The sequence below is a fragment of the Entelurus aequoreus genome, linkage group LG27, assembly GCF_033978785.1.
Source record: "Entelurus aequoreus isolate RoL-2023_Sb linkage group LG27, RoL_Eaeq_v1.1, whole genome shotgun sequence".
Classification (NCBI taxonomy): domain Eukaryota; kingdom Metazoa; phylum Chordata; class Actinopteri; order Syngnathiformes; family Syngnathidae; genus Entelurus; species Entelurus aequoreus.
In genome coordinates this window covers 19,319,388-19,337,227 of record NC_084757.1, presented here as the reverse complement: position 1 = coordinate 19,337,227, position 17,840 = coordinate 19,319,388, and the positions used below count along the sequence as shown (strand labels likewise).

At 40.1% G+C, this 17,840-nt stretch overlaps 1 protein-coding gene across 1 annotated transcript; it reads right to left on the bottom strand.

The window, feature by feature from the left end:
- Positions 1 to 1,965: 1,965 nt before the first annotated feature.
- Positions 1,966 to 17,683, bottom strand: lpxn (leupaxin). The gene is made up of 9 exons (XM_062039277.1): positions 17,632 to 17,683; positions 17,022 to 17,089; positions 16,887 to 16,942; positions 10,501 to 10,597; positions 9,726 to 9,944; positions 9,474 to 9,647; positions 4,080 to 4,161; positions 3,862 to 4,010; positions 1,966 to 3,793 (listed from the first exon to the last, which is right to left on the bottom strand). The coding sequence occupies exons 1-9, from the start codon at positions 17,642 to 17,644 to the stop codon at positions 3,527 to 3,529; spliced, it is 1,125 nt and encodes a 374-aa protein (XP_061895261.1). The 5' UTR covers positions 17,645 to 17,683; the 3' UTR covers positions 1,966 to 3,526.
- Positions 17,684 to 17,840: the final 157 nt, after the last annotated feature.

Genomic DNA, 17,840 nt, shown 5'->3' with positions numbered 1-17,840 from the left:
GGATCGAAGGTCACGGGCTTAGCTGCTTACGTGCAGTGATTTCTCCAGATTCTCTGAACCCTTTGATGATATAACGGAGCGTAGATGGTGAAATCCCTAAATTCCTTGCAATAGCTGGTTGAGAAAGGTTTTTCTTAAACTGTTCAACAATTTGCTCAAGCATTTGTTGACAAAGTGGTGACCCTCGCCCCATCCTTGTTTGTGAATGACTGAGCATTTCATGGAATCTACTTCTATACCCAATCATGGCACCCACCTGTTCCCAATTTGCCTGTTCACCTGTGGGATGTTCCAAATAAGTGTTTGATGAGCATTCCTCAACTTAATCAGTATTTATTGCCACCTTTCCCAATTTTTTTGTCACGTGTTGCTGGCATCAAATTCTAAAGTTAATGATTTGCAAAAAAAAAACGTTTATCAGTCTGAACATCAAATATGTTGTCTTTGTAGCATATTCAACTGAATATGGGTTGAAAATGATTTGCAAATAATTGTATTCCGTTTATATTTACATCTAACACAATTTCCAAACTCATATGGAAACGGGGTTTTTACATTTAGTAGTACAATGTCATGTCATCCAGGATGGTAGCCTCAAATGTATTTCAATTTGGCAGGTTTTTTTTATAGGTTCGAAACATAACCTTTTCCCTAGAACAGACCTGGGCAAATTAAGGCCCAAATCAAGCTTTTCAATCTAGCCCGCCGGACATTCCCAAATAATTTTTTTAGATCTTTAAAATGGAAACTGTAGCTGCCATTATGATGTGCAGTGATGTTTTCAAATGACCGTAAGTCTTGAACTATACAAAGTATTTCAATGGCTGAAATCTGCGCTTTTGCATGATATACTAGTTACTATGGTAATTTCTTGAGTTACTATGGTAATCTAAGTCAGACCAGGCACCAAGCAGTGTGGGTGGGGAGCGTTTCCACAGAGTGTTTCCACAGAGTGTTTCCAGAGCGGCCAGCCTGAAATGCGGGTGTCAGGGACAGATGCGGAAGGAGATTTTTACAACAAAGTTCTAAAGCTTAGTGATATATCAGATATATCAGATAGTAGGTGGGGTTTTTCTTTACCCTTCGCGTTCATATTTCGCTTTGTTTGTTGCATTTTTGTTGCGTTTCGCTTGATTGAGAAATATGTCGATCGGTGGTGTGACATTCTTATGTTGTCAATATTCAGTGTTTTATCGTTCATAGTTGATATTGTAAATCCCACATTCTTTATTTTCGTGTACATTCTGGGTCTCAGTAAAAAAAAAAAAAATTCCATTGTCCAGATGTCTATATGGAGCTGTAAAAGAGCAACGATCTTATGCTGTTAATATTCAGTGTTTTATTGTTCGTAGTGGGGAAATGCCCGCCACTTGAATCACCCGACTACGAGCGGTACCACTGGCTTACACGGCGTCTAATAGGTTCCACAAATTGTGAGTTCAAATATTGTATTTGATTTTTTCACGTTTAATATTTTTGGGGCAATTTTAATTCTGACTGTACCACATAAGATATGTTTTAATTGCTGATGCGGGTTTATGATTTTTAAATGCGCCAGCAAATAACCCGTTTTGTACACTGTTGATCTGATTCAATAGCCAGTGGTGCGTAAGTGTGTTCCTTTATAGTATTTCTCCAGCAATGGTCATGTGGTGACATCAATTATGGTATTTTGAGAAGTAATCATTTAAGACGGACATCACTGAAAGCCTAGGTGGGAAACACACGGCCCGCCACTGCCTCCACACGCACACTCAACAGCTGCAAGTCAGGGGACCTTAGAATTGTTCCAACCCAACACTGCACATCTAATTGAAAACAAACTAAAATCTGATCTTGTTTGTCTCTCATGTACCCAATATCGTGTATCATCTCGTCCTGTGAGAAAGGTGTATCATCACACCCTGTAACGTGGGGGGGGTTGCAGCTTGCTGCGAGGTTCGTTCCCCCGGGCTGAAAACGGACCACTCCGGACAGGACGTGCAGGTAGGAACATGATTTATTTGTAGAACTCAAACAAGTACCAAAAACTGAAAACAAGCCAGAGGAAAAATGTGCCGATCGCACTCGAAGCAAACGCTAACACTTAGCATAGGCAAAAAGACAAGGAATACTCACCTAACTGTAGCATAAGCAAACAAAGAAGCCAGGCAAAAGCAGGCTTAAATAATGCCTCTGATTAGTGCTCGGGGAACAGGTGAGCATCGCGAACACCAATCAGAGGCAGGTGAAAATAATAAGTTGCAAAGGTTTGATTGATTGATTAGTAACTAAACAAACTCAAGGGTGCACAACAACAGGAAATAAGGGAGTCCAAAACTAACAGAAAATAACAAAAACATTATCCGGGCCACGGATCATGACACACCCTAATTCAGGGGTGTCCAAACTTTTTCCACTGAGGGCCGCACATGGAAAAATTTAAGCAAGCGGGGGTCATTTGAATATATTAAAATATATGGATTTTTTTTTTACCCTTTAGGGCTCCCGGGGACCATAAGGGGTCTCAGTCATTAAAACGTTAAAAATGAGTCAAATTATTATTTTCTATTATCTAACGCTTACAGTAAATCTCTATATCAACTTCAGGTTGTCAAAGACAACTTTGTTTTTTATAGCAAAACTGGAAATATGCAGTATTTAGTAATTAGAGCTCTAAAAGATCAACAATGCAGGACACCATTGATTTTAATTCTTTAATATTTTTGAGAAATCAGTGAAAATATTAATAAAATCCCACTAAATATATTTGGGATCCAAAAGGTCCCCCACTCATAAAGTGATACATTTTTATTAGTTTTTTTTTTACTTTCAACACTTAAGTTACGAGATCAACTTCAGATATATCTGTCGATTTTACGTATGAACTATTATTTTGCTTGTTTTTATGCTCTTTTGTCAAATACATCTTTGATGTTTTTATATGGCAACCACACAATATATGCAATATTTTTTCCACATAAAACATTTTAAAGTGACATTTTTGATGTAATTGGAGCCTTGAATAGGTCAATAATTCATTATAACAGATTTTTTTGTCTTTTTTTTTTTTTGGAGCAATGGCAAAAAAAAGAAAAATAAAGAAAGACAAAGAAAAAAAAACAGCCTGCATGGCAGCTTTGTGTCAACATTGCAACTTTTTCTCGTTAGATTTCACCTCATTACACTTTTTTAAAAGTTTTATTTTATTTTTGCAATACTATCAATTTTGGAATTTTTGCAGAATGTGTGGCAGGCCAATAAACAATTAGCTGCGGGCCGCAAATGGCCCCTGGGCCGCACTTTGGACACCCCTGCCCTAATTAATAGGCTTAATTTGTCACTCTTAACACAAAGCTGTTGATGTTTTGCTGACATGTTTACCATCTTCATTGCAGAAAAGCTATCAATGCCCCCACATTCTTAATTTTTTAAGTTTTAGATCCCATGTAGAAAAAAGTAAGGAAATTCACGGATTGAAGATTATGGCCAAGTTATTTTGCTCATTAGGTATAGTGTATTAATGATTGATTTCCATATTTCCTTGTCAGGCTAAGAGTTTGTGATGGCAGGCCAGGCAGTAGGGTTTGCCTCTGTGCTCCCTGAAGATTCCTTGGCTGAGCTGCTTCTGACAGAAGGTGCACACAAAGTGCTCGGGGTGAAATTTGCTCTCCATGGCCGAGACACAGCGACCCACGATGGGCTGGCGGCAGCTGCCGCAAAGAGTGCCCCGCCGGGAGTGGAAGTGCGTCTGGCAGAGCGGCCGCCCGTCCAGCTCCATGAAGCGGCCGTCGGAGAAGGGCTTCAGACAGTCCTACAGAGTTGGACACATGGACGGGAGGTTGGAAGAGATCACGCTCGATGTGAGGACCAGAAGCTCACCGCACAGACGAAGCATTCCAGATGCCATGTGCCGTTAGCCGCAGTCAGGTACTTCTCCATCACTGGCTCCCCACAGCCCGCACACTTAGGGGCAAAGAGTTGGTAGAAGTCCTTGCGACAATATGGCTTCCCCTCCTTCTCGAGGAAACCTATTCAAACACATTCCCGCTAACAATAACAACCAACTTAATTTCATTACAAGTTTGACCTTTGACTACCATCATCTCCAAAGAAGTCCCCACAGTGTGTGCAGAAGAAGTGATCGGGATGCCATGTCTGGTCCAAAGCTGTCAAGATGTTCTGCAACAAGGAATAACCCCCCAAAAAATTAATAGGCCACTTTTGACTCATCTTACAATATAAAACAGCACGAATGATAAAGTCATTTATTTTCTGTAATGCAACTAAAAACATGAACATGTCATACATTCTGGATTCATTACATATCAACTGAAATATTGCAAGCCTTTTATTGTTTTAATATTGCTGATTATGGCATACAGCTTAAGAAAACTCAAAAATCCTACCTCAAAAAAATTAGAATATTTCCTCAGACCAAGTAAAAAAAAAGATTTATAACAGCAAAACAAAATCAAACATTTGAAAATGTCAATTAATGCACTCAGTACTTGGTTGGGAATCCTTTTGCACGGATTACTGCATCAATGCGGCATGGCATGGAGGCAATCAGCCTGTGGCATTGCTGAGGTGTTATGGATGCTCAGCATGCTTCAATAGCGGCCTTTAGCTCATTTGCGTTATTGGGTCTGGTGTCTTTCAGCTTTTTCTTCACAATACCCCACAAATTCTCTATGGGGTTCAGGTCAGGGGAGTTGACAGGCCAATCGAGGACAGTAATGCCATGGTCAGTACACCAGTTACTGGTGGTTTTGGCACTGTGGGCAGGTGCCAGATCATGCTGGAAAATAGAATCATCATCTCCATAGAGCTTTTCAACAGATGGAAGCATGTAGTGCTCTAAAATCTCTTGGTACACAGCTGCATTGATTCTGGACTTGATGAAACACAGTGGACCAACACCAGCAGCTGACATGGCTCCACAAACCATTGCTGACTGTGGGAACTTCACACTGGATTTCAAGCAACTTGGATTTTGCTCCTCTCCAGCCTTCCTCCAGACTCTAGCGCCTTGACTTCCAAATGAAATACAAAACTTGCTTTCGTCTGAAAACAGGACTCTGGACCACTCTGCAACTGTCCAGTGCTTCTTTTCCATAGCCCAAGTCAGACGCTTCTTCCGTTGTCTTGAGTTCAGGAGTGGCTTGACCATGGGAATACGGCTACATGCTTCCATGCTTGCAGTAATCCGTGCAAAAGGATTCCCAACCAAGTACTGAGTGCATTAAAGGCCTACTGAAACCCACTACTACCGACCACGCAGTCTGATAGTTTATATATCAATGATGAAATCTTAACATTGCAACACATGCCAATACGGCCGGGTTAACTTATAAAGTGCAATTTTAAATTTCCCGCTAAACTTCCGGTTGAAAACTCCTTTGGAGGATGACGTATGCGCGTGACGTAGCCAGTGAAACAGAGGTATGGCTCCCCCATTGAAGCCAATACAAAATAGCTCTGTTTTCATCTCATTATTCCACAGTATTCTGGACATCTGTGTTGGTGAATCTGTTGCAATTTGTTCATTGCATTATGGAGAAAGAAGCTAAGCAAGCAAAGAAGAAAGTTGTCGATGCGAAGCGGAGTATTTTGCGAGGGAAGTCAGCAACACAACACAGCCGGCGTTTCATTGTTTACATTCCCGAAAGATGCAGTCAAGATCGAAGAACTCGGACAACAGAGACTCTTACCAGGAGGACTTTGATACACAGACGCCTGTAGAGAACTGGGACAACAGACTCTTACCAGGATTACTTTGATTTGGATACACAGACGCAGACACGGTACCGTGAGTATGCAGCTGCACTTCCAAACATTTGATCGCTTGCCCGTACGTGTGTGTCACGTACGTAACTTTGGTTAAATATATAAGCTTTATGAACCTTGGGTTAGGTGAACGGTCCTTTGGGCTGAGTGAGTGTGTGTGTTGTGCAGGTGTTTGAATTGTATTGGCGGGTTATATGGACGGGAGCTAGGAGCTAGCATAACAAACACCTAGGTGTTTTTATGCGGGATTAATTTGTGGCATATTAAATATAAACCTGGTTGTGTTGTGGCTAATAGAGTATATATATGTCTTGTGTTTATTTACTGTTGTAGTCATTCCCAGCTGAATATCAGGTCCCACCCGCGCACTTCCAAACATTTGATCGCTTGCCCGTATGTGTGTGTCACATACGTAACTTTGGTTAAATATATAAGCTTTATGAACCTTGGGTTAGGTGAACGGTCCTTTGGGCTGAGTGAGTGTGTGTGTTGTGCAGGTGTTTGAATTGTATTGGCGGGTTATATGGACGGGAGCTAGTAGCTAGGAGCTAGGAGCTAGCATAACAAACACCTAGGTGTGGCTAATAGAGTATATTATATGTCTTGTGTTTATTTACTGTTGTAGTCATTCCCAGCTGAATATCAGGTCACCCCCGGCTCTCACAGCATCTTCCCTATCTGAATCGCTTCCACTCCCCACTGGTCCTTCACTTGCACTTTCCTCATCCACAAATCTTTCATCCTCGCTCAAATTAATGGGGAAATGGGGAAATCGTCGCTTTCTCGGTCCGAATCGCTCTCACTTCTGGCCGCCATCACTGTAAACAATAGGGAACTTTGCGGAAATGTTCAACTGACTACGTCACGCTACTTCCGGTTGGGGCAAGGCTTTTTTTTGTCAGATACCAAAAGTTGCGATCTTTATCGTCGTTGTTCTCTACTAAATCCTTTCAGAAAAAATATGGCAATATCGCGAAATGATCAAGAATGACACATAGAATAGATCTGCTATCCCTGTTTAAATAAAAACATTTCATTTCAGTAGACCTTTAATAGACATTTTCAAATGTTTGATTTTGTTTTGCTGTTATAAATCTTTTTTTTTTACTTGGTCTGAGGAAATACTCTAATTTTTTGAGATAGGATTTTTTTAGTTTTCTTAAGCTGTATGCCATAATCAGCAATATTAAAATAATACAAGGCTTGCAATATTTCAGTTGATGTGTAATGAATCCAGAAGGTATGACATTTTCATGTTTTTAGTTGCATTACAGAAAATAAAGGACTTTATCACAATATTCTAATTTTCTGAGACAGTCCTGTATACCTGTACTGTGGGTTTGAGTATTGCATGTGGACTAAAACATCAACTTCTTACTGTACGGTACAGTATGCTGTTTATGTAATGTGTAATATCTGACCCTGCTGTCCTGCACTTATACTTCTGTACAACATTCAGGCTTAGAGCGGTTTATGTTTCAAAATCTAAAATGTAACATTCCTCCAGACAGCTGGGAGATACAGCGGTTAAACGGAGTATTGCAGAGGCTGATTTGAGGAGAGGCCAGCTCGCAGAGGAGAAGAGAGACAGTTAAGTTAAGTTAAGTTAAAGTACCAATGACTGTCACACACACACTAGGTGTGGTGAAATTTGTCCTCTGCATTTGACCCATCCCCTTGTTCACCCCCTGGGAAGTGAGGGGAGCAGTGGGCAGCAGCGGTGCCGCGCCCGGGAATTATTTTTGGTGATTTAACCCCCAATTCCAACCCTTGATGCTGAGTGCCAAGCAGGGAGGTAATGGGTCCCATTTTTATAGTCTTTGGTATGACTCGGCCGGGGTTTGAACTCACAACCTACTTAAGCGGACACTCTAACCACTAGACCACTGAGTAGGCCTAGTGGTTAGGAAACGTACTGCAACTACCATCGCACGGCAGGTCTCTCCATATGTTTGCACTACGTGCAACAGGGAATGTCACTCAAGAATTGGCTTGTATAGCCATGTTAGGCGTTGTCAACAAACATGAATGTACCGTATCAACAAAACAAGTTAAAATGTGAAAATTATGATTAAATAAGTACATTGTATTACAATACAACACTCATTATCACTGAAAATATATTATTAATAATTAAATAAAATAGGATGACAAAACTATTTAAATAAAAACAATAAACTATTAATAATAAAGTACCATTAAAAAAGAGAAAAATAAATAAATACAATTAAAAATTAAACATCAAATTAAAATAAGTGTCTGACTCAAGAGCGTAAATTAGTAGGGATGTCCGATAATGGCCTTTTGCCGATATCCGATATCCCGATATTGACCAAACCCTTAATTACTGATACCGATATCAACCGATACCGATATATACATTCGTGGAATTAACACATTATTATGCCTAATTTGGACAACCAGGTATGGTAAAGATAAGGTCCTTTTTTTAATAAAAAAAAATTAAATAAGATAAATAAATTAAAAACATTTTCTTGAATAAAAAATAAAGTAAAACAATATAAAAACAGTTACGTAGAAACTAGTAATTAATGAAAATGAGTAAAATTAACTGTTAAAGGTTAGTACTATTAGTGGACCAGCAGCATGCACAATCGTGTGTGCTTACGGACTGTATCCCTTGCAGACTGTATTGATATATATTGATATATAATGTAGGAACCAGAATATTAATAACAGAAAGAAACAACCCTTTTGTGTGAATGAGTGTAAATGAGGGAGGGAGTTTTTTTTGGGTTGGTGTACTAATTGTAAGTGTATATTGTGGTTTTTATGTTAATTTATTTAAAAAAAAATAAAAAAATTAACCGATACCGATAATAAAAAACCGATACAGATAATTTACGATATTACATTTTGAAGCATTTATCGGCCGATAATATCGGACATCTCTATAAATTAGCATGGTCATCCGTGACTAAGCTGCCAATGAAGAAAAATATCTGATCCTTCTGTCCTTCACTTATACTTCTCAACAACATTCAGGCTTTAAGCGTTTTTTAATTTTTTTGGTTTTTTTTACTGCAACTTTCTTGACTTTGTGGATTATTTTGACTCATTTGGTTTATTTCTATTGTTCAAAGTGGCTGTTATCATTAATAACTGCCAGAAGGAGCATTTACAGTACATACAGTAGAGGCCAAAAGTTTGGACACACCTAATTTCAATACGTTTTCTCTATTTTCAATGACTATTTACATTGTAGATTGTCACTGAAGGCATCAAAACTATGACACCTGTAAAGTGAAAACCCTTTCAGGTGACTACCTCTTGAAGCTCATCGAGAGAATGCCAAGAGTGTGCAAAGGATGGCTATTTTGAAGAAACTAGACTATAAAGCATGTTTTTAGTTATTTCACCTTTTTTTTGTTAAGTACATAACTCCACATGTGTTCACTCATAGTTTTGATGCCTTCAGTGACAATCCAATGTAAATAGTTATGAAAATGAAGAAAACACATTGAATGAAAAGGTGTGTCCAAACTTTTGGCCTGTACTGTATATGTATATATAAATACAGTATGTATGTGTGTTTTTCTTTATTTTTTCAAGCTGCATCACCTCCCCTGAAGGCTCGCTTTCAAAACCAAATCCATGATTGAAGATGTCAACAGACCATTACACATGACTAACATTTGCTGTAAATCACAGTGATGAATATGAATAAAACAAAGTTCTCTCACCTGTACAATGGGCCCTCCGCAGTAAGCACAGCGTGGTGAGAAGAGCTGATGGTAGTCCTTAGTGCAGTACGCACGTCCTTCCCTCTCAAAATAGCCGGTGGTGCTCAGTTCTGTCGTACACGCCGCACACACAAAGTGCTCCGGGTGCCACATTTCACCCATGGCTGTGATCATCTAAGCAATACAGCAAAAAGGGACGATTAATGTATTCATGTTTACACTTCACTGATGGTTGGTGTAACCTTTTAATACCTTCCCCGCAATGGTTTTGTTACAGGCGGCACAGTGACCCTTGGTTGTGGTGCGGACACCGATCTTTTCCAGGTCAGTCGTCAGCCCTCCAAGAAGTTTGTCTATACTGTCTGCATCTTTGCTCCCTGCGGAATCTTTTGCATCTAAATCCAAATTACTGACGGTTCCCTGTTGGCCATCTTCTGTTGTCTCTTGTAAAAGTGGGGAAGATTCTGCATCCTACATAGAGATAAGGTCAGCGAGGTAAGGCTCTTGGGTAACATCAGAATGCTTATTGAAACAATGCTGCTCTCTGCTGGTCTTTAAGGCCACACTGCAAAACAGAGCTGATAGAATGTTAAAAAAGACTAGATTATAGGGAGAAAATACTAAAAACTAGTGAAATTATCTGTCTGTGCAGCTAGTTAATTGTACTTGATAAGTTATCCTAGATTTGTACACTATATCCAGAAATTAGCAGGACGTTTAAGATAGAAGTATGTATTTTATTCTGAAAAAAAGCATTATACACCATGCAATTCTTAATTTAAGTCTCCTCAGGATGTTCTATGTGGGAAAAAGCATTTTCTAATTTTAACATTTTTAAACTAAAATAGACAAAATATAATTATTCATGCTAAAATTAAGATTATCGTCCAAAGTCAACGACTAAAAATAACTATATAGCTCTTAAAACTAGGGACATTTCTAGGTCTAGGTTTCTATAAAATATGTTTGGCAAGAGGCAAATAATTTGCAGTGCACTTTCTGAAGTTATGGGCTGAATAAAACTGACCTGAGATCCCAGACTCATCAGATCTTGTAAAATAGAATCCAGCTCTTTGGTGGGAGAATCGTCATCCTGGGATGCTTCCACGGGAGGAGTCAGGTCACTAAAACAAAAGGGGCAAAAACACCAGAAACTGAGGTAAGGCATTTTAGTAGTCGTTTATGGCTGTGATTTTCAACCAGTGTGCCGTGAGATATTGTCTGGTGTGCCGTGGGAAATCATGCAACTTCACCTAATTGGTCCAAAAAATATTTTTGGCAAATCAATAATCATAATAATGTGTCGTTGTCTAGTGCCTGTGCTGTGTAAAGCTTGGCAGGGTAATCTTGTAATACTCCATATCAGTAGGTGGCAGCAGGTAGTTCATTGCTTTGTAGAAGTCGGAACGCGTCAAGGATGGTTTGTCGTGATCCCAATACGCAGAGCACAGCGGGAGACAGCGTGGAGGTAAAATGGTATGTAACGGTTAAACCAAAAATTACCAAAAGGCAAGTCCCGCTAGGAAAATGACAATCTCTGTGATAACGAACTCTGGCCGCAGTTCTGTTAAGTACTCATCTGGACTGTGGAATCATTGGCACACATGTTTGTATGTCAGAAACTGACATTTGGGTTTTATGTTTTTATTGTTTTTATGTTTTATTGTTTTGTTTTTAATGTATGTTTTTATTGTTTTGTTTTTTAATGTATTATATTCTGTTTTTATATGTTTAAATGGATCTTAAGGTCTGCAATAAAGATTGATGATGATGATGATGAAAAGCACTGAAGCATAGGGATGGCAATGTAAAACAAAAGTAAAACTGAACTGGCTACAAAGTCAACAAAAACAAAATGCTGGACGACAGCAAAAACTTACAGCGTGTGGAGCAAAGACGGCGTCAACAAAGCACATCCGTACATGAAATGACAATCAACAATGCCCCCACAAAGAAGGATAGCACAACTTAAATAGTCTTGATTGCGAAAACAAAGCAGGTGCGGGCAATAGCACTCAAAGGAAGGCGTTAAGCTGCTACAGGAGAACACCAATAAAACAGGAAGGGTCACCAAAATAACAGCGCAAGACAGGAACTAAAGCACGACACACAGGAAACAACAACAAACTCAAATTAAGGCACGACAACCTGGTGGAGTTTCATTTTTTAACCTTTTCTGCTGGTGGTGTGCCTCCGTATTTATTTATGAAAAAAATGTGTTGAAAATCACTCGTCTATGGTAAACACATATTTGCACGTTGAATCCTCTAAATTAGTACAATTTGGAATTTTATGGACAAATACCACAAAAAATTGGCACAAAACTTTGGCTCTCGAACGGTCTTCACATGTGACATTGACAAGGCTTCAGTTCAGTAGGCATTGAAAGCAAGCAGGGGTGTCCAAAATGTGGCCTCCTGGGGCATTTTATGGCTCACAGCGCATTTTTCTATTGGCCCTTGGCATATTCTAAGTAGGGGTGTCCCGATCAAATATTCATATTGAATATCGGTGTAATAACAGCAAATAAACAAGTATCGATACGATACAAGCAGTCCTGCATCGTGTTTATTCGAGCAAAGCTGGCCAGGGGGTTCCCATCTAAATGTCCTCCAATAAGAACACAAGTTTGATCTTTCCTTGTATTTTCCATCCATCCATTTTCTACCGCTTATTCCCTTTGGGGTCGCGGGGGGCGCTGGAGCCTATCTCAGCTACAATCGGGCGGAAGGCGGCGTACACCCTGGACAAGTCGCCACCTCATCGCAGGGCCAACACAGATAGACAGACAACATTCACACTCACATTCACACACTAGGGACCATTTTAGTGTTGCCAATCAACCTATCCCCAGGTGCATGTCTTTGGAGGTGGGAGGAAGCCGGAGTACCCGGAGGGAACCCACGCAGTCATGGGGAGAACATGCAAACTCCACACAGAAAGATCCCGAGCCCGGGATTAAACTCACGACTACTCAGGACCTTCGTATTGTGATTTTAATGAAGTGATTTACAAAAGGTAAACATAGTAGGTTATAGGCTACTATAGCTTGTGTAACGGAGGCCAGCCATGCATACGTTTAAATCTCACTCTCTGACAACTTCAATAGTGTGCTGGCTGCCAAGTTAGCCAGCCCAGGATTTTAACTTGGTGGTCAGCATGCTCGCCAGGATTTTAACTTGGTGGTCAGCATGCTCGCCTCTCATCCGGAGGACTAGGGTTTGCGTCCCCGTGCGGAATGGAATAAAGGCATGGGTCTGAACCACATGGGTTACACTAGCAATTACTGAACACAACAACAGTAGTGGGCCTCATCCGTTACAACAACGACATGGACTACAGGGAGGAGGTGAAACATCTGGTTGACTGGTGCAGAACCAACAACCTGGTCCTGAATGTCGACAAGACCAAGGAGATCATCGTCGACTTCAGGAGGCACCAGTCCAGCCACACTCCACTCTTCGTCAACGACACAGCAGTAGAGATCGTAAGCAGCACCAAGTTCCCGGGGGGTGCAGATAACTGACAATATGACCTGAGCTCAGCAGTGCATGCACTTTTTGCGTCGGATGAAAAGAGCACAGCTCCCTCCCCCCATTCTCACCACATTCTACAGAGGCACTATAGAGAGCCTACTGACCAACTGCATCTCTGTCTGGACTGGAGCCTGCAGTGCCTCAGACTGGAAGTCTCTGCAGAGAGTGGTGAGGACGGCGGAAAAGATCATCAGGACTCCTCTTCCTCCTATCCACAAAATCGCAAAAAGCCGCTGCCTAACCAGGGCTCAGAAAATCTGCAGAGACTCCTCACACCCCCACCAAGGACTGTTTTCACTGCTGGACTCTAGAAAGAGGTTCCGTAGCCTTCGTAGCAGAACCTCCAGGTTCTGTAACAGCTTCTTCCCTCAGGCCGTAAGACTCTTGAATGCATCATAATAATCCCCTCAATTCCCCCCCAAAACGGATGAACTTGCTGGAATATAAAGACAATATAACATACATCCATAAACATGGATGCATATGTAAAAGTGCAATACATTTGTCTGTACAGTAATCTATTTATTTATATCTGCACATTATTGCTCATTTATCCTGCACTACAACGAGCTAATGCAACGAAATTTCATTCTTATCTGTACTGTAGAGATCAAATTTGAATGACAATAAAAAGAAGTCTAAGTCTAACTAAACAATCAAGCTCGTCACACATAATAAATGTCCGTGATTGAACAATATTGCTGAAATAAGTAACGTGTCAATATAAAGAAGTATCAGACAATTGGGTATACTTGCATATTATCCTTACTATGAGAAAGTGTCCACGAACAAACGTCTTTGCGTCATGCCCTTGATTTGATGTAACCACTAGGCAGTGATGGGCAAGCGACTTGGAAAATTTAGTAAGCTAAGCTGCAAGTTACTCTTGGTTAAATGTAGCTAAGCTACAGGGGAAGCTATCCCCAGAGAATTGTGTCAAGCTACACTACATAAAGTAGCTTGCTACATTAAAGCTACATTATAAAAATATATAACTTAATGTACTACTTTCCACCTTGTTTATTGACCCTTGTGCAACATTCATATTGTTGCTACTCAGCCAGCGTTTGTGGGTCTGATGGACCCATTGCATTTTGTGGCTTTTAATGCCTCACAATCAAACACTTTTATGTTAAAATACTGAACAGATGTTTATTGGGATAAGTTAAACATCTGTTCAGTATTTTAAAGTAAAAGTGTCCATCAGACCCACAAACGCTGGCTGAGTAACAACAATATGAACGTTGCACGGAAAAGTTCTCTGCCAGTTTCTGCATCCCACTGGGATTCTTCTTTCGTGTTTCTGCATCTGCGGTTCCCACACAAGGTTGCAACATTATTTGTCAACACTGTTTGCTCTCATTTTCTCGCACATTTGACCCTCTGATGTCATTCTGTGTACCTACACTCTGTCCTCCTCCTGTCTAGGCCTGCTGTGTGTGTGTGTGTGTGTGTGTGTGTGTGTGTGTGTGTGTGTGTGTGTGTGTGTGTGTGTGTGTGTGTGTGTGTGTGTGTGTGTGTGTGTGTGTGTGTGTGTGTGTGTGTGTGTGTGTGGGTGGGTGGGTGGGTGTGTGGGTGGGTGGGTGGGTGGGTGGGTGCGTGTGGTACACAGAACATAAATTCCGATGTGCGGGTCCAGTGGACCCGGACATCTTATATGTAATAGAAATGTGTAGGGGGGGTGTATGGTGTGTGGTCATTAAATATGTATTCTGATATATGTTCTTCACAGAAAATGGGCCAAGTCAGTGAGTCTCAGTTTGAAAAATTAATTAATTGTATCATTTTTTTTTTATAAAAAAAGAAAACGGGTCCCAAAGACCCGAACACCAAACACTAGCTAGAAACATACCCTTTCTTTTGTCTGGAATTTCAACATTTCTTTTACATTGCGTACCATGTACACAATGAGGGAAGAAACACAGGAAAAAATAAATAAATGTAAATGTAATGTTTTTGCATGTTCACAAAATTTAAAGTTCAAAGCTACAGCATGCAGTACATACAATGTTGCTGTCAAAATTGAAAGAACAAAGACATTAAACAATAAAAAAAATTAAGTGCTTTATTAACGCACATTATTTCTGAGCTTTCGCGGTCCACAGAAAACGCTATATTAGGCCAGAACTGGCCCCCGGGCCTTTAGTTTGTGGTATAGGACCAAAGTGAAAATGTGCTAATGGGCCAAACACAGCTATTTTAAGTGTGAAACACATACTAGCCTAATTATAAATAAATTAATGATAAATGGGTTATACTTGTATAGCGCTTTTCTACCTTCAAGGTACTCAAAGCGCTTTGACAGTATTTCCACATTCACCCATTCACACACACATTCACACACTGATGGCGGGAGCTGCCATGCAAAGCGCTAACCAGCAGCCATCAGGAGCAAGGGTGAAGTGTCTTGCCCAAGGACACAACGGACGTGACTAGGTTGGTAGAAGGTGGGGATTGAACCCCAGTAACCAGCAACCCTCCGATTGCTGGCACGGCCACTCTACCAACTTCGCCACGCCGCCCCTTTATTGTAAATAATAAATAACATAACATGGATAGGTGGCAACTAGTTCGCCTTGCGGACGTGCAATCATTGATTGTGTGAGTTTGAAAGAGGTCAGTGTGAAAATGCATTAAATTTGTGAATCCAAAAAAAAAAATGTTTTATTTAAAAAAATGGTAAGTGTGGAGAATGCATATATTTGTAAGAGTTCTTTCTTTATTCATAGTCATGTTTAAATCAGCTAATATTTTTCCATGTGTACTCTTTTTGCTTGTATCTTATGTTCGCAAGTAAACTCTGTGCTTTACCTTGAAGGGGTTGGAATGTGGTAGTATAGCATACTCCCTTTTTACCTTATCAGTATTAGAACAAAGAGGCTGTATTCCTTTCTGGGCAGGGTGGGGGCTGTTTTCGTATTCAAAAAAGTTGTCTCTTCCCGTTTGATTTTCAGACCACTTCTGGATGCTGGTATTAGCGTATTTGTAAGGACTGGTCTCCCAAAGCTAAAACTAACCTAAAAACCTATAACCTAAAACTTGATAATATTCCTATTCTGTCTTGATGGTCCTTCTTACTCAACATATACAGTATGTCATCTGAAAAGAACTTGGGATTGACCAGTGACTTTTATTCCCTGAGAGGAAGACTGGTCAGACGCAACAATTTGGGGGCTTGTCCGGGATTCCATTGTCACCAACAACACATTCAATTGATCATTAAACGGTAACCAGTCATCACATTTTCCCCAACCGCCATCACATTTTTCCGTGTCAAACTCCCCGTCCATTGTGTCTCTTTTGCCTTAATTTTAGTGCACACGTTAATGCCACAGGGATCTCGCAACCAGCCCCCAAATTGTTGCGTCTGACCAGTCTTCCTCTCAGGGAATAAAAGTCACTGGTCAATCCCAAATTATTTTCAGATGACATATATGTTGAGTAAGAAGGACCATCAAGACAGAATAGGAATATTATCAAGTTTTACTAAAGTTTTAGGAGACCAGTCCTTACAAATGCGCTAATACCAGCATCCAGAAGTGGTCTGAAAATGAAACGGGAAGAGACAACATATTGAATACGAAAACAGCCCCCACCCTGCTCAGAAAGGAATACAGCCTCTTTGTTCTAATACTGATAAGGTAAAAAGGGAGTATGCTATACTACCACATTTCATCTCCTTCAAGGTAAAGCACAGAGTTTACTTGCGGACATAAGATACAAGCAAAAAGAGTACACATGGGAAAATGTTAGCTGCTTTAAACATGACTATGAATAAAGAAAGAACTCTTAAAAATATATGCATTCTCCACAGAAGCCACTTTAGTGTAATGTGAAACAACTCGGTGGGACCATTTTTGAGTGTGTTTATGAATACCTGTACACTTTTAGGTTTGATCTCTTCCTAGGTCCATTGTTGGCTGCAGCTTGCACCTATAACCAAACACCAACACAATATACCTTATTACCGTATTTCACTGTGCTGTGGTTTGTGTTTGTGGTTTATGTTTACCTCACTGGCAGTTGAATTAGTGCTTGTTGAAGCAGTTGGATTACGGGCTATCTCCTCCAACAGCAAATCTATGACAGAACAACAACATAGCAACACTTGCTGAAATGAATGTGTGCTATTTTTCTACCCTGTAAAAATGTATTCCACTTTTTGGTGTTAACAGTTAAATAATTTGCGTGATTACATTTCCTTTAAGTAGACGTGTTCAAAGACTGTTTCCTCAGGAAGTGGTGTAACAATCTTTACAGAAGTAAAACTCGTGTGACAAATACATGAAAGCCATTCGCGCCTGTAAAGGATGATATTCACATGATTTTTTGTTGTGATTTTATTTTGCAGTGAGCAACTATATCGCACTAATATTTCTCATGAACAGGTTATATTAGACATTTTATTTTAGAAAACAACCACAACTATAAACACAGTTAAATTAAGACCATAGTGTAGTGTATTATCCTTAAAAATACATAATTTTTGTACTATTTCTTAGTGCATGACCACTGTTATTTCACCTCTTCTACAGTAAATAGCATCTATTGCTTTAGAATATGAAGTCAGCGGATCAATTTGACAATAATCAAGAAAATGCAGCACGAAAAAGTAGCCTTACCGAGCTCATCCATGTTACCTTCTGCTTTGAAAAACAATGTGTTTGAAGATTGTTTTCCGCCCCGCAACTGCTTTGTTACCAAGGTAACGACCACGTGTCATGTCTTCACTTCCTCTGACAAAAGTTCAGTTTTTTTTGCTGATTCAAGAAGCGTTCATATTCAAAATGAGATCACTGGTCGAGACGGAAGGATCAGCTGATCTAATTTT

Coding starts and splice junctions, on each gene's coding strand:
- lpxn (XM_062039277.1), bottom strand. Junction 10,598..16,886: donor TCAAACCTAAAAGTGTACAG/GTATTCATAAAC, acceptor CTTTTGTTTTAG/TGACCTGACTCCTCCCGTGG. Junction 9,648..9,725: donor ACAAAACCATTGCGGGGAAG/GTATTAAAAGGT, acceptor TGTATTGCTTAG/ATGATCACAGCCATGGGTGA.